A 27,014-nucleotide genomic window follows, 5' to 3' on the forward strand; every position below is an offset into this window, starting at 1 on the left:
GATGCCAAGACACAAAAGACATGATCCCTATGTCTGAGGTGTTTACAAGTTAACTGGAAGATAAGATATGAGAACATAGAATGGTGACCACAATACAGGACACAGTAAACAGCAACCATGAATGTACACTCTGTGCTGTGCATGAGCAGAGTGTAGTATGCACTAAGGAAGTTAGAAATAGTGAAAGAATAGGTGGGGTAGGTAGTGGAAAAAATAATCAGAGTTCCTTGAATGCCAGTACATTAAGCAGAGGGAGCTTTGCAGGTCATTATGCCAGAGGGGAGATTATGAAGGTTGTAAGATTATTACTACAAGTTCCCCCCAAATAATGCCTAAGGCAAAACATATGGACGAATAATTTATAGAGGAGTATATATCCAGGAAATCAAGAATGAGAGAGTCAAGGAAGAGGCAAGGAAAAAAGGATTCCAAATATCAAAGGATGCACCACTGGGCTGACCATAACTTCCCCTAAAACAGCTGATTGCTTCATCCTGCGGGACATCTTTAGAGAGGCTGTATGAAGCTAGCACACCTTGAAATAACCCATGGAATGGGTAGGGGGTGCAAGCAATTTAATCACTGGCCCCTTCTTGTCTGTTGACTCATACGGTGCCATTATGCTCCATGAGGTACTAACAACCCCTTGCCACTGGGGTGGGCTCACTGGGTCAGAGCAGCAGTGGGGGAAGCCAGAGCCTCTGTGTGTCCAGTCCAGTGAGGGCAAAGGTGCACAGAGGCCTGTGGTTGCTATAGCAGCAGCAGCAGCAGCACCAGCTGAGGTGTGACTGTAGTCAGAACTCCCATTTCTGGGGAGTGAGGAAGATAGTCACGGCCCATATTGGAGAATGGGGGCTTGTGAGCTGGGTCAAGGAAATCTGGGAGGACACATAAACCAAGTCCAGTCTCTAACTGGTATTTTGTGCAAGAGAGACGATGAGTCTGGACAAAGGGAAAAAATTGATCGGTTAGGAGTAGGTCAGAGCAATCACTTGTGGGATGTGAGCCTGCATGAGAATAGTGAGAGGTAGGAAGCACAGAGATAAGTTTAGAAATTTTTCAAAAGTAAAGCCTTCTGTCAGTTTGAAATGAAAATGCGAGCTAGAGGAAAGAGGAGAAGGGGAAGTCTTAACAAGTCTACATGTTCCTAACATGGACCAGAAGAGGCGAGGTCCTGCCAGAGGAGCGTTCTCTGATGCAGCTTTTCTGGGTAGGTTGCAGTGGATTATCATAAGATCTAGATTGCCGTGTTCAAGAAATCATTTTGATTAAGTGGTAAAAATAAAGAATGTATGCTTCCCATTTTACTTGTGATACCCATTCCCATTCTATGAGTGCAGTTAAATTGGGATCAGAATTTAGAATCGAATTTTTAGAATTTAGAATACCACAATTCCTGACAGATTCTTCCATTGGACTGTTTTATGTTGTCACTCTTTCAAACCGCAGAGCAATTACTTTATATCCAAACTGTCCTTTTGCGCTGGACCTGTACACACTGGTCATAATGGGTATTTTGGGGGTCTGTTAGTGTAATGATTATCCATTTTTTCCCCAGTGTGAGCTATCTTCTTCAATATCTTCCCCTGGCAAACAGACATAAATATAGAGTAAGTTCTAATGAGAACATATCCCAAGATGGAGCTCTCCCCTCTCCCCAAAACAAACCCTAAAACCGTCAAATCAGAGACAAGGTAAACAGTCTAAAACTGGGCTATCTTTCCAAATGGAGCAATAGGAAGACAAGGAGCCAAGTTTGAAGCCCAAGAAGGTGAGGCGGAGGTGCTGATATTGAAAGAATCAAAGATAACTTTGGGGAGATGAGCCTGGGATGATTTCCAAGCTACTGTGCAGATGCCAAGGTAGCCTCGGTGGAGGGACACACATGATAGACAAACTCTCCTGTATTTTGCCAACAACATCAACAACTATTTGCTCCTGCCTCCCCTGTGAAAAATCACTAGATTTAATGGGAGCGAAAATGCACTCCCTTGAAATACCAGTGAAGGCAGCATGAGCAAGGACAACTGAGACGATAGTGCAGACATGATCAACTGCAGACATCGTCAACTCTGAGAAGTTGACCCACAGACCTGGTGGAATCCCTCGCTTCTGAGGATTCACTGACCCTTGTGTTTGGGGGATTCCCAGTTCTTTTTTTTTTCTTTTTTAAATTTTTTCCAAGCTTTTCTTTCTTCTTCTTTTTTTTTTTTTTTTTTTTTTTGGTCTCAGTTCCATTTGTGTGTGTGTGTGTGTGTGTGTGTGTGTGTGTTTAAATAATTTCTTTTTCTTTTTTTTAAGTATGAAATTTATTGTCAAATTGGTTTCCATACAACACCCAGTGCGCATCCCAACATGTGGCCTCCTCAATGCCCATCACCCACCTTTCCCTCCCTCCCACCCTCCATCAACCCTTAGTTTATTCTCAGTTTTTAAGAGTTTCTTATGGTCCCAGTTCTTAATGCACAACAAGCATATGGTGGCTGGATTTCCACATGGCAGTCAACACAAAATCTCTGTTTAAACTGCTTACCTGAAATCATAACTTTTTAACCCACAGACCTGTAACCTTCATGATATGCTTGATTTCTTTGAAACTGAGTCTGTGTACTGACCCTGAAGAACAGTAAATTTGTCTTGGGAACAAACAATTGAAAAATGCAATTTGAAAAAGGGAGGGAAACAGAGATGGAAGAAGGAATTATTAACTACAACGAAGTTTCTGCCTTAATAGACAGCTGATGAATACCTAAAATATGTGTACTAAAGACCCTGCATCATTTGAGTGTTTCTAAGAACTGCTTTTATTGATCAAATGGAAACTGGGGTTTCCAATGGTTGGGGATCTATTCAAATTAGCATGGTCATCTCTAATTTCCTTTAAATTCTTCAGCTTAAAAACTTGAGTTTAAAAAATTACCTTTTTAATATCAAATGTAGACAAGATTGCAGAACATATGTAGTAGGTAACACATGGATTATATATGCTTTCTCTAGTGTCTACTATACTGGTATAAATTTTTGGTAATTACCAAAGGGATTTAGAAAATGAGATAGCATAGTGTGGACTTTGAAAGCGTATTGATTTGAGTCTTGGCTCTATTTTTTTATTAGTTTGAGACCTGGGCAAGTTATTTAACTCATTTTTACCTGAGTTTCCCCTACAGAATGGGGATGATAATAATTTCCACATGTCTTACAGAGCTGTGAGGATTAAATCAGGTACTGTCCTAAGCAGACAGACTGCTTAACAGTACCTGATGCCCAGGAAGTACGCCCAGTATGTTACCTGGGTGAAATTACCTGTTAATTAAGTAAAAAGGAGCAAGAAAGCTTACTCAACCAAGCAATGTAAAGATTTCAAAGAAGAATTCATTACTTGCCTAACAGAATAAGCTTTTTCAGGCATAGTAAATATATTGTTTTCCTTATTTAATGTTCAAATAAGTGGAGGTCACTAATTAATGAAGTAGTATCTTTATTAAGCAACTTCAAAGAGTTTTGTTTCCATTACTACATGTATGAAAGTAATTAAGCTGCATATTTAGAAATTTTCTGCAAATCATTACATGTTTTTGAATGAACAAAATTAGGATTTTCATTGGTTGGAGAAAATGTATACACAGCTTGCAAGATTTTACTGTATGATCTGTAAGATTTTACCTGCTACAAGGTAGGTTTAATAGTTGTCTCATTTTATAGGTAGAGAATTTGAAACACAGACCATTGAGTGATTTGTTCAAAATCACCCAGGAAACCCACAGTGAGGTGCATTATCCCCCAATCATCTTCCTTCCCAGATCCATCTCATCCATTTTCCTTCCAAATCAGTGCTACACCAACCATTCATTCACCCGAACCAGTAACCCAAGACTTGTCCTGATTCTTCATTCATTCCCACAGTCTGAAGAGATTCACATCCCTGAAATTTATTGACCTTCCTTGTCACTCCTTCCCCAGTGTTTCTGCATCAGTTCCATTCCTCATCACCAGAATGGTGTGTCTCCAGTAAGTTTCCCAATAGCCAGACTTGTCCCTCCCCACAATCCTTTTTCCACATCTCATCCAGAGGGGACCTTACATAAGGAAAATCTGCAAAAGCAAAACCAAAAGAAAGTAAAACAAAATTCTCTGAAATAGTAATAATAGTATAGTGATGTAAGAGAACAAAAACATTGCAATGCCTCCCTGGAGTCCTCAGGTTATATCCCAAACTCCTTTCACGACATTCAAGGGTCTTCCTGGGAGAGTCCCTAGTCTTTCATTTGTCTCTTTCTAGAACTCTCTGCTTCTACCATATTGAATTATTTGCAGAAACCCAAATTGTGCAAATTTCATCAGTCTTCATGTGTTTACAGAAGCTGTTACCCTTTTCCTGGAATAGGATTGACAGTCCTTTCCCCTCTAACCCCTTCTTATTTGCCTGGTTAAAATGTACTTAATCCACAAGACTCACTCAGTGCCTTCTTCCCAGAGGAAATCTAAACTGGATAGTCTTTGTATTATTGGATTTGTAGTTTCTCCTTATGCTCCCTTCTCTGGAGTGTGAGCTCCCTGAAGACATAGACCATGTCCTATTAACTTTTTAATCTAACAGGTATTAACAGATCTGGAGTCAGGTCCAGTCACTATATCTTCTATGCACTTATTCTATTTAGTGCATTACAGAGTCTAGACCACTGAACTATAAATAAGCGATTCAATGTGGACATCTAGTGGCCAAAGTGGGAGAATGACTGTTCTTGAGTATTTGTGTGAATTATTAATATACTCATATTTTTTAAACATTTATTTATTTTTGAGAGAGAAAGAGAGAGCAGGGGAGGGGCAGACATAGGAAAAGAGAAAGAATCCTAAGCAGGGTCTGCACTGTCAGCACAGAGCCCGAAGCAGGGCTCGAACTCATGAACTGTGAGATTAGGACATGAGCCAAGATCAAGGGTTGGCCACTTAACCACCTGAGCCATCCCAGTGCCCGTATGTCCTCATATATTTAAGCTCTAGAGCTCTTCTGACTGTTTCTGTTCCTTGTGTCCAATTTCTACCACTTAATTTTCCCCCTAGATACTCAACTATTCAATAATAATAGTGATACCTTATATATTACCATCTTACTAAATACAGTCATATTCTCACTTAATACACATACAAACACACTCATGATGAGACAGCATTTTGGTACTATTATTTCTATTTTACTGTAAGCAAATCGAGGTTCATAGATGTTAATTTTCGCAGAGTGATACATATTTATGTATGGAAACTGAAGTTGAATCCAAGACTGGCCTCAGAAACATTCATCTCTTATAGAATTTATCATTCTATTGTTTATTTCTTTCATAATTTATCTTTGCCCATTTCCTAGCACAGTGCCTGGTATATTGCATGTGCATGATACTGGCCTGTTGATAAATGTTGTAAGTGAATGCATTGTCATCAAGTTATATCACAAAGAACTTGACTTGACTCAAGCTAATGCGCAGAGTTAACCCTTGGATACCTCTTTTCGTTTCCACGATTTTTGTATGCTATATCCTTGGCCTTGAAATATCCTCACTCTTGTCAACTTGATAAACACTCTTTCACTCATCAATTCAAATATCGCTTTCACTTAAACCCTCCTCAGTATTTCCATAGGCAGAGATACGCTCTTCCTCAACTGCATCCTCTTGCTTGCAGACACAGTTCTGGTTTAGTACTTACCCCATTCCTGAAATTACTACTTTACATGTCTGTCTTCTCCTCAGGCTGTGAGATCTCTGGCAGCATTTCAGGTAGAGGGAACAGTGGTGTCAAAGCAGCCAGTTTTGAATGTGGCTGGCAGTTTGAGGCATGCCGAGGATTAAGGCGAGTCTCCATAATATGACAACGAGATTAGTTTGTATAGACTTCTGTCTTCAAATTGAAGTATGCATGCTGCTTGTGATATGGCAACTCTTTTAAAAAATTTTTTAGTGTTTATTTTTGAGTGAGAGATAGAGCACGAGTGGGGAGGGGCAGAGAGAGGTGGGACAGAGGATCAGAAGTGGGCTCTGTGCTGACGGCAAAAAGCCCAATGTGGGGTTCAATTTCATGAGCCGTGAGATCATGACCTGAGCTGAAGTCAGACTCTTAATGGACTGAGCCACCCGGGAGCCCCGATAGCAACTCTCTCTAATGGCAAGGGCAGTTTTAAGAGAATCAACTTCGAAATTCTCAACTTTAATTTGTATTAGAAACCAGCTCCCTGTGATCCAGACCCTCCCATCTCCCATTTTCCATCACCCATCTCCCACTTCACACCGAAAGATAAACCCCTCACCCATCCCAACTCTTATGGTGGAAAATTACCATAATTTTGAGAGGTGAAAGGAAATTCCAGGATGGAAAACAAAGGGACAATTTAAAATATTGATGAAGAACTAGAGGAAGTGAATGACCACTTAGGTGGTTTCCAATTTTATGCGTTTTATTTATTTATTTATTTGAGAGAGAGAGAGAGAGAGAGAGAGAGAGAGAGAGAATCTTAAGTAGGCTGCGTGCTCAGCCCAGAGCCAGGTGTGGGGCTGACCTGAGCCTAAATCAAGACTCGGATGCTCAACCCACTGAGCCACCCAGGTGCTCCTCCAGTTACTTGCTGTTAACAAAATTGATCATTAAATACAACTTTTGACAATAAACACACTGTGATTTTTGGCATATAAATTCAGGAGAGTTCAAATAATTAAATATAGAAGGAATGGTCTTATAATCAGTAAGAATTAAAGATGACAAAATTCCTTCCATTGGATCTGGATACATGTGTGATCAAGAAATCTTTTTTTAACTTTATAAACAGGAAAAGTAGGAAGAGAATTTATCATTATAGCATAAGTAAGACAACTTGTGGATAGGTCTATTCTTTGTGGGGAGGGAAAGCTGCACTTTAAGAGAGGTATTTCTAATTAATTCTTCTAATATTTAATGGAATATTTTGATCAGTTGTATACTAATAGAAACTGATAACCCACTCTATAAGACCTTTTTTTTTGACGTTTAGAGCCTTACTATCCAAGAAATTTAAAATTTCAACTTCTAAATAGAGAAGAAAAAGACAAATAATTTAAAATCTTTTAGTCAGACCAATATATTACACTAGAATAAAACTAGGGGAAAAGTGGGATGGAAATGTAAGTTTAAATGATTGATCTTTTCTGTGTGTGTGTTTCTATATATATCTGTGTATAGATAGAGATGTAAATATGAAATCACTAACATATTTATGAATTACTTGATCTATTTGAAAAAATAAGGTAATAGTTTTCTTTTAAAGTGTTTATATTACACAGCTCTTTAAACTTAAGGTGAAAAAATTTAGCATATCTTTAAAAAAATTTTTTAATGTTTATTTTTGAGAGAGAGGGAGACAGAGTACAAGCAGGGGAGGGGCAGAGAGAGAGAGGGAGACACAGAATCTGAAGCAGGCTTCAGGCTCTGAGCTGTCAGCACAGAGCCTGATGTGGGGCTTAAACCCACGAACTGTGAGATCATGACCTGAGCCAACGTCAGACGCCCAACCAACTAAGCCACGCAGGCTCCCCTTTTTAAATTTGTTTTAGTGTTTATTTTTGAGAGAGAGAGAGACAGAGGGAGAGAGACAGAGTGCGAGTGGGGGAGGGGCAAAGAGAGAGGGAGGCACAGAATCTGAAGGAGACACCAGGCTCTGAGCTGTCAGCACAGAGCCCAACACAGGGCTTGAACCCATGGACCATGAAATCACCACCTGAGCTGAAGCTGAACCCTTAACCAACTGAACCAGCGAGGCACCCCACAATAGCTTTTTAAATATATGAGAGTGGAGGGGTGCCTGGGTGGCTCAGTCAGTTGAGTGACCGACTTCGGCTCAGGTCATGATCTCACGGGTTTGTGAGTTCGAGCCCCGCGCCTGGCTCTGTGCTGACAGCTCAGAGCCTGGAGCCTGCTTCGGATTCTGTGTCTCCCTCTCTCTCTGCCCCTCCCCCTCTCATGCTCTGTCTCTCTCCGTCTCAGAAATAAATAAACATTAAAAAAATTTAAAAAAAATATATGAGAGTGCACACAGGTTTTCAAAACTCTATTAGGGAAAGCAATAGGAAAGAAAGCTGAAGATCTCTGCTGTGGCCCAAAGGCAGCCACAGAAGACACAGGCAGGTTTGCAACAGACCTGGTCGTGCCTGGCCTCTGTACCTCTCCACACATCTGGAGTCTGACAGTCGTGCAAGAATTCCAGGAGGGCCACTTTGCCTTTGTAGAAGTTCCTCCACCCCAGCATGCCTGCCCTGGTCCTTTCTGTTTCTTAATTGTATTCCATCTTTGAAGACCCAGCTTAATCTTCAAGTTCATGATGCCATCCCCACAGCATAATCCACTGGAATCTTACTTTTTCAGGCTTGTTGCACAGTAAACTTAACATCCGATTTCCTATCATTTTATCTTGCCCTCAAATGTTGCATAGAGCTGGTCTCGGCTTTACAAGAATGTACGGCATTGCAGTCTCCTCAAGGGTAGGCACCATGCATCTCTGGTTCCTCCTAGAAGACCATTCTCAGCATGGGGAGACACACTACATATGTGATCAGTCTATAGCTTTGCAGGGAGAGCAGGGACATCATGCTACTCCTAGCAGAGCTTGTGGGAACAGGTGGATAAAGGCAGAATTATGGATTTTGGAGTCAGTCAGTCCTAGGTTCTCAAAACTGTCTCTGCCACCTATTGATTTCTTATACGTTGTGAGCCACCAAACTCCTTTTTCACAAAGAGGGACACTGTATGCAGTGTGACCATTATGGGGCCTCCCATACGATGGGTGCTCATCGTGGGGCCGTCACCTTCCCCTTCCCTGTCCACAATGTTAAGGGAATAGAGAACTAGGCTCCACATCAGTTATGATGTATGTATGAAGTAGTTGTCACACAGTCCTCTTGTTCTCATTCTCCAGAATACAGAACATAATTTTGACTCAGGCAGGACCAAAATTTATGAGTAAATAATTGCTAAGAGAAAAAACAATTTTAAGGAAGGGATGTAGTTTAGGTCTTTTCAAATGGGTCACCCCAGAAGACTTAGTCAAATAAGCTTACCATTTATGTACCCATGCAGTCAGGGAAGGCCTGAAAAACTGGGAAATTCAGGGACTACTAACTGGTTATGGTGCTGAATGTCAGCAACTGAATTCAGGCTTTGGAAGCTCATTGTGCCTGCTATGATACAGGCATGGCCAAAACCTATTACATTTAAAAAAATCTCTTACCTCTTTGACCTAAATAATAAGAAGGAAAATTCCTCCACTCCTGTACCCTGACTTATCACAGAGCTGGGGTTTTTCCATACTTCAGCTCTGGGTACAATGAGGCTTTTCCCGACTCCCAGTTAATCCTGCCACATCCTTGGGATGCCTGGGCAGCTCAGTCAGTTAAGCGTCTGACTCTAGACTTCAGCTAGGGTCATGATCTCAAGCCCGTCATAGAGTTCTGAACTGAGCAGAGCCTATTTGGGATTCTCTCTCTCCCTCTCCACCCCTCCCCCACATGCTCTCTCCCTCAAAATAAATAAGTAAACTTAAAAAAAATACTCTAGGTCTGCAGCCTCCTCCCTCACATGTTCTCTCTCCTCGATACCACGTCATTAATTTACGTGTTTGACTTGATTACATCATCACTCTTATCTAGCAGACTGTAAGTTCTATGAGGCGTTTATTTCACTCCCCTTTGTACCTATTTCCTAGCACACTGATTGACACGTGTGGATAAGCAGTAAATAGTTCATGGATGGATGGATGGATGGGTGGATGGATGGATGAATACGTGATTGATGGTTAAAATTATAGCAGCATATTCCTTTAATCATAAGAACTTACTTATGCATCTATAAGGTATACTGGGATTTGCTAATCTACAACATAATTGCAGCAAGTTTTCTTGCCGAAGAAGACCTAAATCATATTCAAGGTAAATTAAGCGTTGAAGGCCAAAAATTATATTTTAATATTTAAAGGCAATTATATAATTAAATACCATTATATTTGATAAGAAAGTTTGTAAACTAAATAAAACCATCAGTATTTCATGAGAGACTTATTATGTCACTATCTTTAGGTTTTTGGTTACCTTCTGGGAATGTAGTCAGTTAAAGAAAAGATGGTATCACTCTTCAGGTAAAAATTTAATGAGGTGAAAGTTGACTCTTAGTTCGGAAGGCAGCGTATCTAGCTTGGTATTTTCCTTGTGTCCAGAATTACTTAACATAATCTGAACTTCATTATTTATGATTATAACACTACTTCCTGAAATATTTCCTCTACCATATGACAAAACCCAGTCTTGTTCTTCTAGTCACTTGCGTATTTACTAAACGTTCACTCATTTATTCAATGAACATTTATTAAACATCACAGGTATCAGACACTGGGATGCTGTCTTCCCCACAATAACAAACCTGTCAGAGTATAAATGGATATTAACTGTGCTCTGACAATGGCTTTCTGAGTCTAGGACCTCTTCACTCCACACCTTTATAGATGCATAGTCACAAAATTTGATGATGTCAAGAGCTTTTCAATTATATGAGTACCAAAACAAAACTAACTTAAAGAGATTGTATGAATTGCCAATGTCACAGAGCTAGGATCACTCCAGGCTTCTTGAAACTTGCCACCACCACTCCCCTGCCCACTTCTCCCTACTTACCTGAGACAGGTCTTATTTTCATTCTCCATTAGGACCACTTTTCATACAACCCCTCTTGATTCACTCATTCAACAAATATTTATGCTGGTTGTGTTCTAGGGAGCTCACAATTTCATCTTCTCCCCTATATCTGCTCATAACACCTGGTAGTTTTGACTGCTGTTAATCTAATCACCCTCAAATCATCACGCAGGTTATAAATCTCTCGAGTTATTCTTGACTCCTTTTTTTCCCTTTCTCTTCACATTCAACAAACCAATGGGTTCTGTTGACACTAATCACCAATTGTTTCTGGAATCTAGACTTTGCTGTTCATACCTTTAAAGGTACTCTAATTCGGGCCCCTGGACTACTGAAATGGCCTTCAAGCTGATCTCCATACATTGAACTAGGATTGGAATTCTATACCACTGCAGGAATGAGTGCCCTTTCAGAGGAAAGAGGAGAAGGAGGAGGAAAAGGAGAACTTAACTGTTGTCACTTCACACCTAAAAAAAACATGATTGAGTAACAGATTTTATAATTTACTGTTTTATACAGGAAAAGTTTTTTGTTTTTGTTTTTGTTTTTTAAGAACCAAAAAAAGAAACAAAAACCCTTATCAAGAAATTGAAAGTCTTTCCCATTATGTATGGCCTCATCTGCTCCTTTTAACCTTTTCTCTCCTTGGTATGCTCTGAGCCCTGGCACCTCTGTATTCTCTCATCTGGTTTAGACCCTTAAATGGTCTCTATGCTCCAGTACATAATTCTTAATTCTTCCTGGAATGTGCTTCTCCTGCCTGGTTGACAAAGGCCCCCTGTTCTGTGACTCCCACAGGACACTGTATGGGAATGGTAGCCTTTACACCTCCTGCCATCTCACTGTTATTTACACAACTGGATTCCTTCTAAGCACCTAGATTTCCACTTTTCTGTCACTTCTAAACCTCCAGTGTTGGCAAAGTGACTGGCACGTGGTAGGTGCTCAGTAGGAGCTTACTGAATGTATAAATCACTCTTTGGAAAGAGGCAGAGACATAAATAATATTGTTTTCATGTATTTGTTGCAAAATGGAGGTATAAGTGAAGACCGTGGGAACACAGAAGGCTTCACTCCCTTGTTAGCAGTCTTGCAGGAGAATAGTTCACAGGCTGATATCTGCTAGCAGGAAGGTTAATGCAGCTCCCTGAATACTTGTACCATAACTTGGGCCAGTTCATCCTTGTGAAGCCCACTTTAATTTTATCTTCAATCCTGAGTCAGACACAACTGAGAAAAGGTAAAGTCAAGTGAGACACTCAGTGACTCTCCCTGACTCTCTTCAGAGTTTCTCTTAGGCAGGAAGTATAACACAATACCTGTATCATTGGGGCGGAGCTGGTTTTAGGGCTTTTTTGTCCTGCTGCAATCCACACACCATTTGTTTTCTTCTCTGGGTAAATATGTGTCCAATCAAATTTCCTGGAGACTGTGAGGCATTATTCCTCTTAGATATGTCAGCTTTTAGAGCCGTTGTTGGTTCCATATACTCTGTAATGTGTCTCCAGTAGGCAATGAATTGTCTGTTATGTCTGTCTTCCCCTGCTCCATGTTACACTGTCCCACTTTCTCTTCTTTCAGGGACTGTTTCCATTACCACCCTAACTGTGCTGGCCTATGAACGTTATATTCGTGTGGTCCATGCCAGAGTGATCAATTTTTCCTGGGCCTGGAGGGCCATTACCTACATCTGGCTGTACTCACTGGCATGGTCTGGAGCACCTCTGCTGGGCTGGAACAGGTACATCCTGGATGTACACGGACTAGGCTGCTCTGTGGACTGGAAATCCAAGGACGCCAATGACTCCTCCTTTGTGCTTTTCTTATTTCTTGGCTGCCTGGTGGTGCCTGTGGGCGTCATAGCCCATTGCTATGGCCATATTCTGTATTCCGTTCGCATGGTGAGTTGAAGACTTCAAATGTCCCTCCCCTAAACTATGTCCAGGGTGGAAAATTCTGTGTGGAAAACAGTCAAGCTCTTCCTACATGAACAGTGGTTGTCTGCAGCTAAAACAGCTCTACCGGACTTCCCACTTGATATAATTGTGCACGCTAAAAGACCCATGAGGAACGACATCTACTCTATATACGCCACTCTCTAAACCACAAAGAGGAAGGAAAGGGGTTCTAGACAGACAAAATCAACCACAACGAAGAACACCTGCATTCTCCAGCACTCTTAGACTTCAAGAACTCTAACCAAGGAAATTCCACACTTCCTATCATTTTATTCATTCAAAGGTCACATAAACCCACTAGAGAATAGTACAGATATTTTTTTCTGGAAATCACTTTTGAATCATAAAGCATAAGAACTGACCACCAGCAGGGTTCCTGTTGGGTGCTAGCAAGGAGTCTGAAGTGACAGTATGGGGCACACTCCATATGCCAGTCTCCTACTTTACCCATGTATGTTTTCCTTGCTCACTCACTGTGTCTTCCTGTTCTGTGTCGTCTTTCCTCAGAACTCCTGCTCATCAGTCTCCTGCTCATCTTGATAATCCCGTCTAACTTTCACATTTTATAAAAAAAGAAAAAAAAAGAAAGAAAAAGATAAAACCTCTTTGCCTTGACATACATCACTTTAAATCATAACCAGTGGCTGGTTCTCTGTCTCTCTGTCTCTCTCTCCCTTCCTCCATCCATCTCTCCACCCTTCTGTCCATCTCTCTTTCTACCATATGAGAACACATTGAGAAGGTAGCCATCTCTGAGCTGAGACAAGAGGTCCCATAATGAAACCTACCATGCTGGCACATTGACCTTGGACGTCTCAGCCTGCATATTTGTGAGAAATACATTTCTGTTGTCTAAGCCACTCAGTCTAGGGTATATTGTTAGGGGAGCTCAAGCTAAGATATTTACTAAGCACTGAGAATACAACACTGTGTAATTTATAGCGCCTGTATCAAAGAGTTTGTAGTTTACATTCAGCTAGTCGTTATTCCTTAACCCGTTGCAAATTGGTCTCCTTCCTTGATCACACTGTGACAGAAACAGCCCTCATTGAGGTAATTGATAATATACCAAATGTTAGTTCCAATGGGCACATTTCTATTTTTTTCCTGGCATCCGTGGCATTTAACACTTGTGATGTTATTGACAACTTCCACCGAACTATGGTTTCTCCTCCACTAGAACCCCATTCTCTCCTATAGTTATTGTTGACTCCGGACCATCTTCTTAGGTCTCTGCCAAGGGCTGCTTCCCATAGGCCTACCTGCATTCTGTGTTTAGCCCTCTTCTCATACTACACACTGGCCTTCGGCATCTCATATGCTCTTAGGATTTCTCCTTCTAACAATAGCTTGGTGACTTTGGAATCTCTATTTCTGACCCAGGATGTTCTTCTGACCTCTGTCAGATCCTATAGTCAGTTGCCTATTGCACATCTTCACTGGAATGGCCCCCAGACTCATCAGATTCTATGTGTGTGAAGACGAATTGGTCATCCCTCCCCCTAGATCTGCTGCTTCCGCATTCCCTTTCTCAGTAAATGGTCATTATTCCTCAGCCAAAAATAATAGAGTAAATCTTGGACTATTCCTCATCCAGGTCTCCCCTACACCCAATCAATTATCGATTTCATCTATTCAACCTCAAATATTTTTCCATATGTCCCTTATCCATTCTCCTATTGCCACAGACTCAATTCAAAGGGGCCCTAGTTTTTCTTCCTTTATTCTTGCTTTCATCTAATCCATTTTCTATACACTTCCATTAGAGTAGTTGTTCTCAAATACAAATTTTCTCAAGTCATTTCCCAGCTTAAAATCCTTTAGAGGTTCCCCTACCTTTCATGATTTAAAAATATAAAGCCCCTGAGTATGACTACCAGGGTCCTGCAAGGCCATCTCTTATCTGCATGTCCAGCTTTATTTCTTAATATGCCTTCCCTCTTGCTACCTCAGGCTCCAGCCAAGTGCAATATTTCTTGTTCCCAGAACTTAACATGGGTTCTTTTACCTCTTTGCCTTGACAGGTTTCCTTTCCCTGGAACATTCTGTCCCACCTTACTTGGCTGCCTCCTACTCACCTCAGAAGGCTGAGCTCAGGATCTTCTAGCCCTTACCCATATCTGAATCAGTTACCCATCTTGTGTGTTCCCATATCCCTCTCTGGTCACCTCCTCCATGGCATGTATCACCTACAGAAGTAACATGTGTGCTGTCACCCTCAGCATACAGTGAATTCCTTAAAAGCAGAGACCCAGTCGTTAAGTTTTCACCTATAGCTGGAACAATACTTTCAAACAATAGTTGATCAAAGACTATTTTTGGAATGAGCTACAGGCAGTGTTCATAGGAAGGAGAAGTGGTACAAGGGTAAAGAGATTTGACTCTAGACAGCAATATTCTCCACTCAGAACCTGGCACCATAATCACCTCTATTTCCTTATCCAGAGGTGTGATGCATAGCAGTGATGGAGAAATAGCTTCTCACATAAGAATGAGGACTCACAGTGAAGTTGAAAATCTGCAGGTGTCTGGATCAATAAGCACTATTTGTGTAGGGAGAGAACACTTTTACTGGGACTACATGGGGAATTGTCTTAAGTGGTTCATCCTTCAGGACAAATTCAACTGTGCATGTGCTTTTGCTTCATCCACAACAGTTTTGAAAAATACACTCAAATGATTGAACAAGTAGGGCGAGACATGAACTAGAGCTCTTTATTTGGAAAATATTGAAAGAATAGATAATGATAAAACAGAAAGGTAAAAAAAGAGATAAATGAAAAATAATCATGGACATATTCAAATATGTCAATGTGTCAAATATGTCAATATGTTTGTATATTCACATATACAAACCCAAATAATCCAAAACATTAGAACCATATCCTTATGCCAAAGAGGAACTGTGAAAGTATAGCCCAATATTTTCCTTAAATTAACTTCTGCAGCATACATGTAATTCCAAGATGACAAATGCGGGCTCTGCTTTGAAAAATGGTAAGAGGATGGGGACTGAATTACCCAGAAAAGGTAGAGATGAGTCTGTGGGTCCCTAGGTGGTGGGGAATTGGGGATGGATGATTGAACTATCATCTTATTACTTGTTAGTTGAAACTTTGAGGAGCCAAAACTCATGATTCCTAATATCCTATAGTATCATAAAAGTACAAATCCATAGAAGTATATTAGTTTCAAATATAATTCCAATGTAAACAAATAATCTTGAGAACAATCCCACAAAGTCATATGTATGGAAGTGGGACCCAACTTCTGTTAACTTCTAATAGGTTATTCATTTGAATGTCCTTTAGTCTTGATTCTCAGAGGAAGTAATTGTTTAATGTCACACAGAGGGCAAAAGTGGTCGATCTGGGATATGGACCCAGAACTAATTCCAAATCCAGAGCTTTTACTAGAACTCCACAACCTTCTTAAAAACTCTGGGGGGAAATCTCCCACCCACCCCCCAAAAAATGCTGTTGTGAAAATAGAATAATATCCTATCATATTAAATAAAATAGTTTCTTTTAAAATAGAATTGCACATGGGGCACCTGGGTGGCTTAGTTGGTTGAGCGTCCAACTTTGGCTCAGGTCATGATCTTGTATTTGTGGGTTCAAGCCCCACGCTGGGATCTGTGCTGACAGCTCAGAGCCTGGAACCTGCTTTTGATTCTGTGTCTCCCTCTCTCTCTGCCCCTCCCCTGCTTGCACTCTCTCTCTGTCTCTCAAAAAATAAAACAAAACATGAAAAAAATTTAAATAGAATTGCACACACAGAAAATAATGGTATCAGACATTTGACAACCACGCCCACTCCTACACATTCCCTCTACTCTTAAAAAACTCAATCACTTTAATTACCCATTAACCCTTCCATTTTATGTGGATATGAATATGTGTTTCTACTAAGAATATAGTTTCCTAAATATAATTTTAGATAGTATAAATAATTTAGCTACATCAATTCAAATATACTCTTAAATACTATAAGCACATGTTCTGATTTATTTGGAATTTTTTTCCTTATTTTTTATGACAATGCTAGAATAAAAGGAACACCTTTTGAACATTTGTTGTTCAAAAGGAACATTTGTTGAAACGCAATAAATTTCCCAGTTTAAAATTATATGTGAAGTATAAACAGTATGTACAATACCCTTATTAAATTTAAAAAAAAATTTGTATTTTTGTAGCAAAATTAGCCTTTTAGAATGGTCAGAAAAAACTATTTTATTCAAAACATGATTTTGGTGTAGAGGAATATTATCCCCCACCCCCTAATAATATATTTATAATAACAATAGAAGGAACTTCTAAGGAAACTTTAAGAAACCTGAACGACTTTCAGACTGTAGACCATTGTTCCTCAGTGCCTTTACTGGGGATAAATTAAGATCAGATATGCTGAGTTTACACGGATATGGCTACAAGCATTCTCTGCACCTGAGTCCTGATGAAACCAAGCATAAGCAAGGTCCCCATCAGATCCCACTTTGTAGTGATAGTCATTGGCTCGGAGTTGGAAGTCACCATAGCTTGCAGCAAGAATTCATCTGGCAATTAAGTTTCATCGAGACAGCTTAACCAGGCAGAACTGACATCACATGTTTTCTGCCTGGTTTGAGAAGTGGAGCATTATGGTTTGTTGTCTGCATATCTATTATTGAAACAGCATAAGAAAAGGATTCTTTCATTTTCAACCTTTTCTTTCTTCTTTCTGCAGCTTCGTTGTGTTGAAGATCTTCAGACAATTCAAGTGATTAAGATTTTAAGATATGAAAAGAAAGTGGCCAAAATGTGCTTTTTAATGATATCTACCTTCCTGATCTTTTGGATGCCTTATATTGTCATCTGTTTCTTGGTGGTTAATGGTTATGGACACCTGGTCACTCCAACAGTCTCAATTGTTTCATATCTCTTTGCTAAATCAAGTACTGTATATAATCCAGTTATTTATATCTTCATGATAAGAAAGGTAAGCATAATAATAATAAACTCATTGTTTTCACTATACATATGTGACTGTTGGAAATATAATACTTTTATAGAGGTTATTCAGAAGAGCTTCAGTGATAAAAACCTAAATCAAGAATTTTAGAGGAAAATAAAGTGTTCAGGAAGAAATGTAAGATATTCCCAAAGAAAATAGTAAAAATTCTAAGATCTACCAATAGATCTTAAGTAAAAATCTATTGAAATTAACATTTATCAGAAAACATTTTATGTTCAAAGTTAAAATTCATTTAAAATTCTTATAGTACTATGGAGGTTACCCATTATTTTTACAAAACACCATGAGACAGGCACCAATACTATTCCTTACTTTATAAATTATAACATAGGTCAAAGAAGTTAAATGACTTGCCTGATCCAGGAATTATTGGTGCCTGGATTCCAATCTTGTTTGCTTGAATACCAAAATCTACACACATAGCTCCCCACTTGGGGTTACAGATACTATTAACAATTAGTTGGGTCATTCATGTACCATGGCCAGTGTGTAACTCAAATTAATCTGGCTTCAGAAACTCCTCTAGATCTAATGGGAAGCTTATTTCTTCGGTAGAAAGGTTTTGACTTGGTGGTTGTCAGTTATAACTAAGAAAGCCCTCATTATGCTTGCTATGAAGCTAAGCCTCTAAGTTGCAAAGTTTAAAAATCAGAGAATTTAAAAGTTATGAATAATAGTTAATTACTCCATTGGAATTTTAAATTAACAGGTCACACTAATATCAGATAATAATAACTACTCAGGCTACTAATGCTCAAGAATTTGGAATAACGGCATTTTTTTAAATTAACCTTATAATATTCACTGCTAAATCTCCCTCTCTCTTCTTACTTTCGTATGGTTTCGATCTGTATTCACTGATCTTTCTTTCTCATGTTGCCTTCATTAACTGTTTACTTGAACCCAGAGAATTTCAACTTGGAGTCCTTACAATCTGAGAATTACTTGAATTGACTTTAGGAGAGTCATGAGAACCCTGAAACTTGGTCGTAAAACTTTTTAAGAATGTTCACATGTGAATTGTTTTTAGCAAGATAGATTATAACTGATTTTCTGAAGAAGTATAAGACCTCCATATTTTAAGAACTACCACCTCGACAGGCAAATAAGTACATTTTAAATATATTACCTAACAATTGTTTTTTTATGTTCTTCCTCTGGGCCAATAGGTCATACATTAGTTCTTGGAAAACTTTAAAATGCATACACCACACCTGGAGAGATTGTGAAAACAAAAGTGCATATTCGGATTTGCTATGCTGGGTGCCTGAGATTCTGCATTTTGATAAGTTTCCACATGGTTCCCATGTTTCTGGTTTCCAGGAGCACACTTTGAACTAGAAGTCTAAAAGATACAATAAACAAACAAAAACAAACAAATACATAAAACAATAGTCCTTATCTTCAAGGAGCTCACCATTTATGTGGGAAAACATATTTTGGCATACATACTCTAAACCCTTATAATGATGTATCTTTAGCACTTAACCTGATATAAGAAACAGTAATTTGATGAAGAAATAGTCTCAAATATTTTTGAATGTAAGTATAAACTAAATACTAACTTGTATATAAGTGGGGTTTAAAGAAGACAGAAACCAATGTAGCTGGTTATCATAATTTTCATTACTACTCCCTGATCTGTGAAAGCCTATGTATAATAAGCCCATGTATTTTGCTCTGAAAAAAGGGGATAAAAGTTAAATTAAATAACTTATGGTTCAGCATTGTGTCCAGGACAGAGGGAAGAATCATGGGCACTGGTGAACGCTAGCATTCTCCACTGTAGTATTTTTTCTCTAAATGCTTTGTAATCTTGATAGAAAAAAAATTCTTTTCCTAGTTAACAGAAAATTAGTGAGACAGCAGACTGTAAACTCTGCAGGAAGGGCCTTGTCATTCTTTGCTGCCCCAAAATATTCCCAAATTGTAGCACAGTGGCTATCACCTAGTAGGTGCTCACTGAATATTTGTGGAAGGCATTGATATTCAAACTTCCTTAAAGAAATGGACTTAGTTGCCCTCATAGAAGGTGCATGAAACTCGAATCCATAGAGGTTATAATAGTCCTATATGATTTTGTTAATGAGAATTATAATAAATAGAAAACATAAGACTCCAGGTTTCTTTAGGTACATCTGAGCATTGCCACCTAACCCCATACACACATAAGCTAACAAATAAAAAAGAACAACCAAAATTAAACTCAACTAATTTTATTGAATGTTAATCCAGATTAAGGGCCTTAATATTCAACTTTATTTTTTCCCTGCCCAGTTTCGGAGATCCCTTCTGCAACTGCTATGTTTCCGACTGCTGAGATGCCAGAGGCCTGCTAAGGACCTACCAACCAATGGGAGTGAAATGCAGATCAGACCCATTGTGATGTCACAAAAAGATGGGGACAGGCCAAAGAAAAAAGTGACTTTTAATTCTTCTTCCATCATTTTTATCATCACCAGTGATGAATCACTGTCAGTTGAAGACAGTGACAAAACCAGTGTGTCAAAAGTTGATGTAATCCAAGTCCGTCCTTTATAGGAAGGAATAGTGGTAATGAAAGACAAGGCCTTGTATTGAAAACCACTTTTAGGCTTCCATTATAAGGACTGTTTTGGAATCCTCATTCTATGTTAATATTGTTGGAGAGGAAAAATTTTCCTCTGCCCTATAAGATTCTTCTGGCTGGTCTAGGAATTAAATTAACATCAGACAGATTAACAGGAGAGAAAAAAAGTTTAATTCTGTGTGCAAGGAGGCCAAGTAATAAAATTGAGACCCAAAGAAATGAGCAAGGCATGCAGCTTTCATACGTTTTAGACAAAGAAACATAAATCTATAAGGAATTGTCAGGACAAAGAAACTTATGTTTGGGAGCTTCGGTTAGTAGAGTTCTAAACAGAATTTGGGCTGGGGTAGTAATTTAGTAAAAGTAACAAGGTTTGCTTATGTAGACTTCTTCAGCCCTGAATTCTCTATCTCTGATGATACAGATGTCCCTCTAACCTTCTGGTGCAGGGAGGTATCTTTCGCGTGAGAGATTTCCTGCTTTCAGGGGAACAAAGGAAGGTCAGAGCATCTTTTATACACTTGCTGTTTCTTAATAACTTGAATTCAAAGGAATCATCATGCGATTGTGGCATATTTTGGGGCAGCCTACCCTAGGGCCCCACAATATCAACAGAACTTTTGTGGCCCAGCAGGAAGTATGAATTGCCCATATGCTTTCTGGCCACTGGAAACAACTGAGCAAGACAAATTGTTTTAATTCAATGGGTGCTTTCCACAATGAAAAACCACTTATGGCACAAGATGGGCATCTGGCACCATCAACTTCTAACATGTTGGAAATTTTCATTTTGAATATATTTTTTTAAATGACACTATTTTCCAAGGCACACAGATGTTTTTCTCAAAAATACTTAGCTGTATTTACAGCTCAAAAATAGCTGTAAAAATAACTTTGTATCATACACATGTGAAATCACTAGGAAATCTCGAATCTTCTGTAGTGTTGGATCCTAATCACTGTCACATCCTATGTTTGACCAATCAAATTTATCAGAGTCAATTGTAGGGTGACAAAGAAATTCAGCGCCCTGGCTTCCTCCAAAACAAGAGACTTGCCATATATGCAGTATGATAAAGATGAGTTTCAGATGAATATGCTGCTAAGCAAGCTCTAGAAGGGTTATTAAAAAGCACACAGCAAAGATGGTGAATTTCAAGCTAATCATAGCATCTAGGAAATCATACATTATCAGATGGTGTACATGAAGAAGGATGTGTTGATGGCAGATAGGTATCTCCATCTGTTTCATTTCAAACATAACTTGGCCAGATTATCCTCTCTTTTTAACAACTTGCCACAATTTTGCCAAGAGTTTTGGGTTTAGAAAAGAAGTTCCAAGCAAAAAATGAAACCTAATTTGAAGGGGGTGAGAGTAAGTGTAAAACAGTACTCATAAAGTGTATTATTTAATCTCTTTTGCTCTTCAGTCTACTGGACAATCAATGCTCAGTGTTAGTAAAGAGGCCATTTCCCCATAAGTCATTGTTTAGACTTAACATGGATTATTAGAACTCAAAGATTTCTTTGACAATGTAAAACAGAAACTGAATCATTTTATTGTATTGCCTAGTTTTTATTTCTTAGATGACTATCCCACTTAGTGGAGCATCTACATAAATAATCATGTTTGAAAGACTTCTAAGTAATTCGGTTGGCCTACTGAAGAAGGAAGAACCAAAGAAAATGTTTTCACTAAATGAAATTTTCAAAATCAAGTTTATTGCTGGTTCTGCCATAGCAAGTTAGTAAACTGCTTCTGGGAGTCTTAAATGGAATAATTTCTATGAAAACTGTCTTCCCTTATTTCCTTTCCACTCTGTTGTATATATTATTTAATTTGTAAATAAAACTCTTCTTAGTCTTCACTTAGTATGGCATTAATGGTCCTTTTTTCAATCTTCAAAAGGTAATACTGGCCTTTGAAGACTGTGAAGTAAAATTTGTTCATTTTGTAACTCTCTAGAGTGCCCCAAATTCCTCATTTACATTTCTAGTTTTAGTACGTGAATCTGAGTTCTGTGTTGGAGAAGTTCCATCCAGGGGATCAAAAGTGAACTTAACATGTTTGCCAAATTGTAATTTTTAGTCCTAGGTGTTGAGTCAATCTTATCATGACCTTCTTTATGTCCTTTAAAGAAAGGATGTGATCTGTCTTCCTCAAGGCCTCTGGTGTTTTACTTTTGGAGAAGTGAAAGAGATCTTAGTCATTGCATTTTTATATTTAGAATGACCACACCTATGTGTAGTGTTGTAGGCAAACTGCCTTTTGCAACTTTAACTGGTGGTTTGGGGTTGTTTTGTTTTGTTTTTTTTCTTTTTTTTTTCAATAATTTCAATGAACACAGAGAAATCCTATACTGAATTTCATTGTAAGCTGGCATATATCTTGCACTAGTGAATTAAATATGATAGAAACATGGTTTTGATCCTTAGTTTTGGTTATAAAGAAATTAAACTATTTGCTACTTCAGAACCTTTATGTCACCTGCTAATGACATTGGGAATTTCTTTTAGTGACTCCATGGAGTTTGCAGGAAAACAGGTCCTGTTTTCCGGAAGTAAGTGAGCCAGTCCCATGGTCTTCTGACATAGTGCAGGGGTCTCAGTGACATGGAGCACATAAGTAGGTAGGTGCTACCGATGGCTATCAGTGTTCCAAAGAAAAAGAGTCCTTTATTTATCACCTGTAAAAACAGCAAGAAGTCTCATTTCATTTGTCCAGAGATTAAAATCTTAAAAGACTTCCTTCTTAAACAACCAAGGAGTATACAGTTTCTTCTTTATTCTTTAACCTGAAACAGCAATTTAATTGAATGACCACTAGGTCAAGGCCTACAATGACCAGTAAGGTCTAGAATTTGGAGCTTTCCTCCTATCTCTGTCCTTTCTCCATTCCCAGAAATAACTGAGTCCATGTGTTCTGTATAAAGAGTTCTTTGCAGTCTCCCTGTGTATAGCCATGAAAAAAACCCCCACATACTTTAGAAAAAAAGAGTTAGGAGTGTTATTTTAGAAGAGTACTGTGCTGAAGCCACAAATGACTCAGTCACTGCTCAGAACCTGCACAAAGTCTCCATGAGAATTGACTTGGCACTAAGTTTCCTGCATTCTCATTGGCGTCACTTTCTCCTAGTAGTCTTTTGGCTCCTTGAGGGCAGGGATCCTATTTTATTCATCTTTGTAAGAATAAATCTAGATTTTTTCCAATCAAGGCTCCACACAGCAAAGCAATCTTTCTAAAATCCACACCTGAATCTATTAGCCTCCATTGGTCTCCCTGCTTCCCTCAATATAATATTCAAAATCCTTGAGGTCTTTCTTACCGTCCCAGCTGCATCTCTGGCCATTCTCACACCTGTGGGCTGCCTTCCAGCCCCATGGATCCCCACCCACCCTGGCCACTCCCATTCTCCTCCAGGGCAGCTCTGCCTCTCCACCAGTCTTCACCAGCTTCTGAGCTACATGAGGAGAGGGGCTGTTGCTTATTCATCACATGCTCAGCTCTGTCTCTACATGTTAAATAAAATCATTTGTTGAATGAATAAAGTTGTTAGATTTCCAAATCTGAAGATCAGAATTCTGAATGTCTATTTAGTGACATCTCTGGGTCAAATTCCCAAAATAAACTATGGCATTACATTGAAATTAGATTGTGTTTTATAAGTGATTCAATTCTGTCCAATTTTACAAATTAAATCCATAAGAGTATTTCAGAAGCAAAAGCCAATTTGCTAAATAAAAGTAGTCATGTTGCTAAAATAAAGTAAGAAGTTTAGAAATAGTAGCATCTGTTTCTTTTTTGAATTTCTTCCCTTCAGAAGCACTCACTCTCTCTCTCTCCCTCTTTCTCTTTCTCTTTTTGTAATTTTGTTCATTAGGCACTTTTCCCTCTGTGTACCCAGGACAGTTTTTATTTGGAAGCAAACATTTAGTGTCTATCACATCATTTCTGTATTTGCCTGAAGAATCATAACCATACCACTATGAACTTCAATTTATTCTGACCTTTTTCTGCCAATGCCAGCGCAGCACTGCCTCATGGTATCTTATTCTGGAGAAGGCAACCTATAAGGAAGTTTAAAAAGTATTCTTGTGATTCTTTAATGGATAAACAGAAGAATAAAATGAGGAGATGTCTTAAATCCAGACCTTACCATGGTATAGAGAGGGATAAAGGTAGACGGCATAATAGCATGAAGAAATCTCTCCATGGTTTTTTGGAAGATGAACCACCTCGAGTTGACATGTGCTCGCATCTGCAATAATGTAAGAGTCTTAAAGAATATCTCAAATGAATAGCCTTTATTTATTTACTACAACTTATTATTATACTTCATTCCTATTCACTGCAAATCTGGACACGAAGTAGTCAAATTCTTGTTTCCTTAACAGTTATTTCCAATCCTTTTCAGTAAAAGTATAAGACATTACCTTTAAAAGGTTGAGCAATTGCACAAAACATGTTATAGAACTCTATTTTGCTCAGGAGGCAATATGGGAACTCTATTTCAGCAAAAATCTTGTTCAGTCAGATCTGGGGATAGTCTGTGGGACCAAAGGTTTGACTAATTGTCATTGTTTCCTGATTAATTTGTAATCTTCTTCATGGAAAGAAGAGATCCTTGAAGGTATGTCTTTCTTGACTTACTCCATATTCAGAACAAATATTCTGTTGTAGCTGTCTCATTTTTAAGGACACAAGAAGATTATATATATATATATATATATATATATATACACAATGGAATACTACTTGGCAGTGAAAAAGAATGAAATCTTGCCAATTGCAACAATGTGGATGGAACTAGAGTGTCTTATGCTAAGCAAAATGAGTCAGTCAGAAAAAGACAGATATCATATGATCTCACTCATGTGGAATTTGAAAAACACAACAGATAAGCATAGGGGAAGGGAAGAAAAAGTGAGATAATTTTTTTTGTTATTTTTTATTGTTCATTTGTTATTAATCATAAGCTCTGTTTATAAGTGATGCCAATATTTCAGGAAATAAATGTCTGTAAGATTCAAAAAATAAAGAAAGACATAAGCAAGTTACAACAGTGAAGATTTTTGGTATCTTATAGAACTTCCTTCACCACGTATGTAATAATTCTGCTCAAACTAAAGTCCACTTTATTTTTATCTCTCTTCAGGAAAGAAGGAAAACAGCTACACTCTTTTCTTTAAATTTATCCTGAAATTTTTTTCATTTGATCATTTAAAAAGTGTAACCATAAGTATTTGTTGTGAGCTTTTCATGTGACTGGCTCAAAATGTAATTGTGTTTTTTCTTCTGAGTGTTAATCTTCTGACCATGAATATCTTTAATATATACGTATTTTTTTCAGTGCATAAGGCCCCAAAGAATATTTAAAGCTACTCTAAACTTGCAACTTATAATGTTAAGAATGGTAAGGCCATTTACTATCTTTTCATTCCTCCAAATATGTTAATACATTAATACATATAAAAATTATATCTTCATTAAAATCGCATATTACTAGCTCTACCAAATTTTTAAGGTTTAAGCCTGTGAATTTATCAGTGATTGAAACCAGATAATTTTTCATCTTTGTTACCTCCTAAATATCCCTAAAATGTAGATGGAGATGACGTGTGTGGGTCATTGTCACTGTCTACTATCACAATCCATGCATGTGTAGGGAATGCTGTGTGTGTGTGTGTGTGTGTGTGTGTGTGTTTGTGTGTGTGTGTGTGTGTGTGTTTTCTTTTTGTTCTCATTCAGCATGTATGCAATGGGGCTGGGGCAAAGAAAAATTAAAGGACACTTGTGACTTCTGGGGAAGATGGCAGAGTAGGAGTTCCTAGGCTGAACTGGTCCTATGGATACATCCAGATAACAACCACATCAGTGTAAAAACCCCAGAAAATTAACTGAAGACTGGCAGAACAGACTCTCCACAGTAGAGAAGAGGTCACATCAAAGAATGTAAGAAGGGCAGAGACACAGCCAGAAGCCAAACTGAACCACAGGACTATCTGCAGGAGGGAGGGACACTGCTGGCACAGAGAAGGTAGAGGAGGAGACCCTACACCAGCCACCCCAGGCATCCCCATAACATTTGGATTTGAAAACCAGAGGGGCCTATCTTGGAGAGTTCTTACAGTCAGTGGGGCTTAATGCTTGGAACCTCAAAAATCAGAGGGCTTTACTGGGGGAGAGCAAGAGGGTGAATGGAAACTAAGTCCCCACCCTTAAAGAGATAGTATAACAAACATCCCCACTGATATACAACACAGCATAGAAGCAACAGTTTGCAAAATACCTGGGAAATATGTGAAGATTTATTTAGTAATCTCAGAGCATATGCTGGAGGGACAGGTATCCTTGGGAGACTTCTTCAAGAAAAAAAGAGCTGATGCATGCCATTTCCCTCCCCTGTCCCCTAGCCTCAACACATGGACACCTGGTGAAACCAAGGCAGCACCAACATTCTCCACCTACCTTGCTAAGAGCACATCCACTCCCACATTCTCCTGCAGACCTGCCCCCTCCAACACACCTTTGGCAGGAGTCCTTCCAAATCAGTGCCAAAGGCTGGCAGTGGCAAGCAGCCCCAATGGGCTAACTCCACTCCAAAATTACTCTTGCCTTGGGAGAGAGGAATATAACCACACATACCAGTCCAACTGCAGCCCTAACAGTGGTCTGGAAGCAGACATCTGATCTGACTACAAGCCCTGCCCATCAAAAATAGCTTCTCAGGGGACAAACAGGGAGAGAGCCCTGTAGTTTGATGGTACCAC

The 27,014-nt window shown here is 38.9% G+C and overlaps 2 protein-coding genes across 2 annotated transcripts in view; one reads left to right on the forward strand and one right to left on the reverse strand.

Annotated features, from left to right (window-relative positions):
- OPN3 (opsin 3) overlaps positions 1-22,115 on the forward strand; it is a 43,745-nt gene extending 21,630 nt beyond the window's left edge. The window contains exons 2-4 of the mRNA XM_043568634.1: positions 12,285-12,604; positions 17,387-17,638; positions 19,952-22,115. Coding sequence (XP_043424569.1) covers positions 12,285-12,604; positions 17,387-17,638; positions 19,952-20,215 — 836 coding nt within the window. The 3' untranslated portion in view covers positions 20,216-22,115. The remainder of the gene's footprint in view (positions 1-12,284; positions 12,605-17,386; positions 17,639-19,951) is intronic.
- Positions 21,944-27,014, reverse strand: part of KMO (kynurenine 3-monooxygenase) — a 57,480-nt gene continuing 52,409 nt past the window's right edge. The window contains 4 exon segments of the mRNA XM_043568633.1: positions 21,944-22,796; positions 22,799-22,930; positions 24,252-24,311; positions 24,401-24,502. Coding sequence (XP_043424568.1) covers positions 22,728-22,796; positions 22,799-22,930; positions 24,252-24,311; positions 24,401-24,502 — 363 coding nt within the window. The 3' untranslated portion in view covers positions 21,944-22,727.

Source organism: Prionailurus bengalensis, chromosome E4, assembly GCF_016509475.1.
Source record: "Prionailurus bengalensis isolate Pbe53 chromosome E4, Fcat_Pben_1.1_paternal_pri, whole genome shotgun sequence".
Classification (NCBI taxonomy): Eukaryota; Metazoa; Chordata; class Mammalia; order Carnivora; family Felidae; genus Prionailurus; species Prionailurus bengalensis.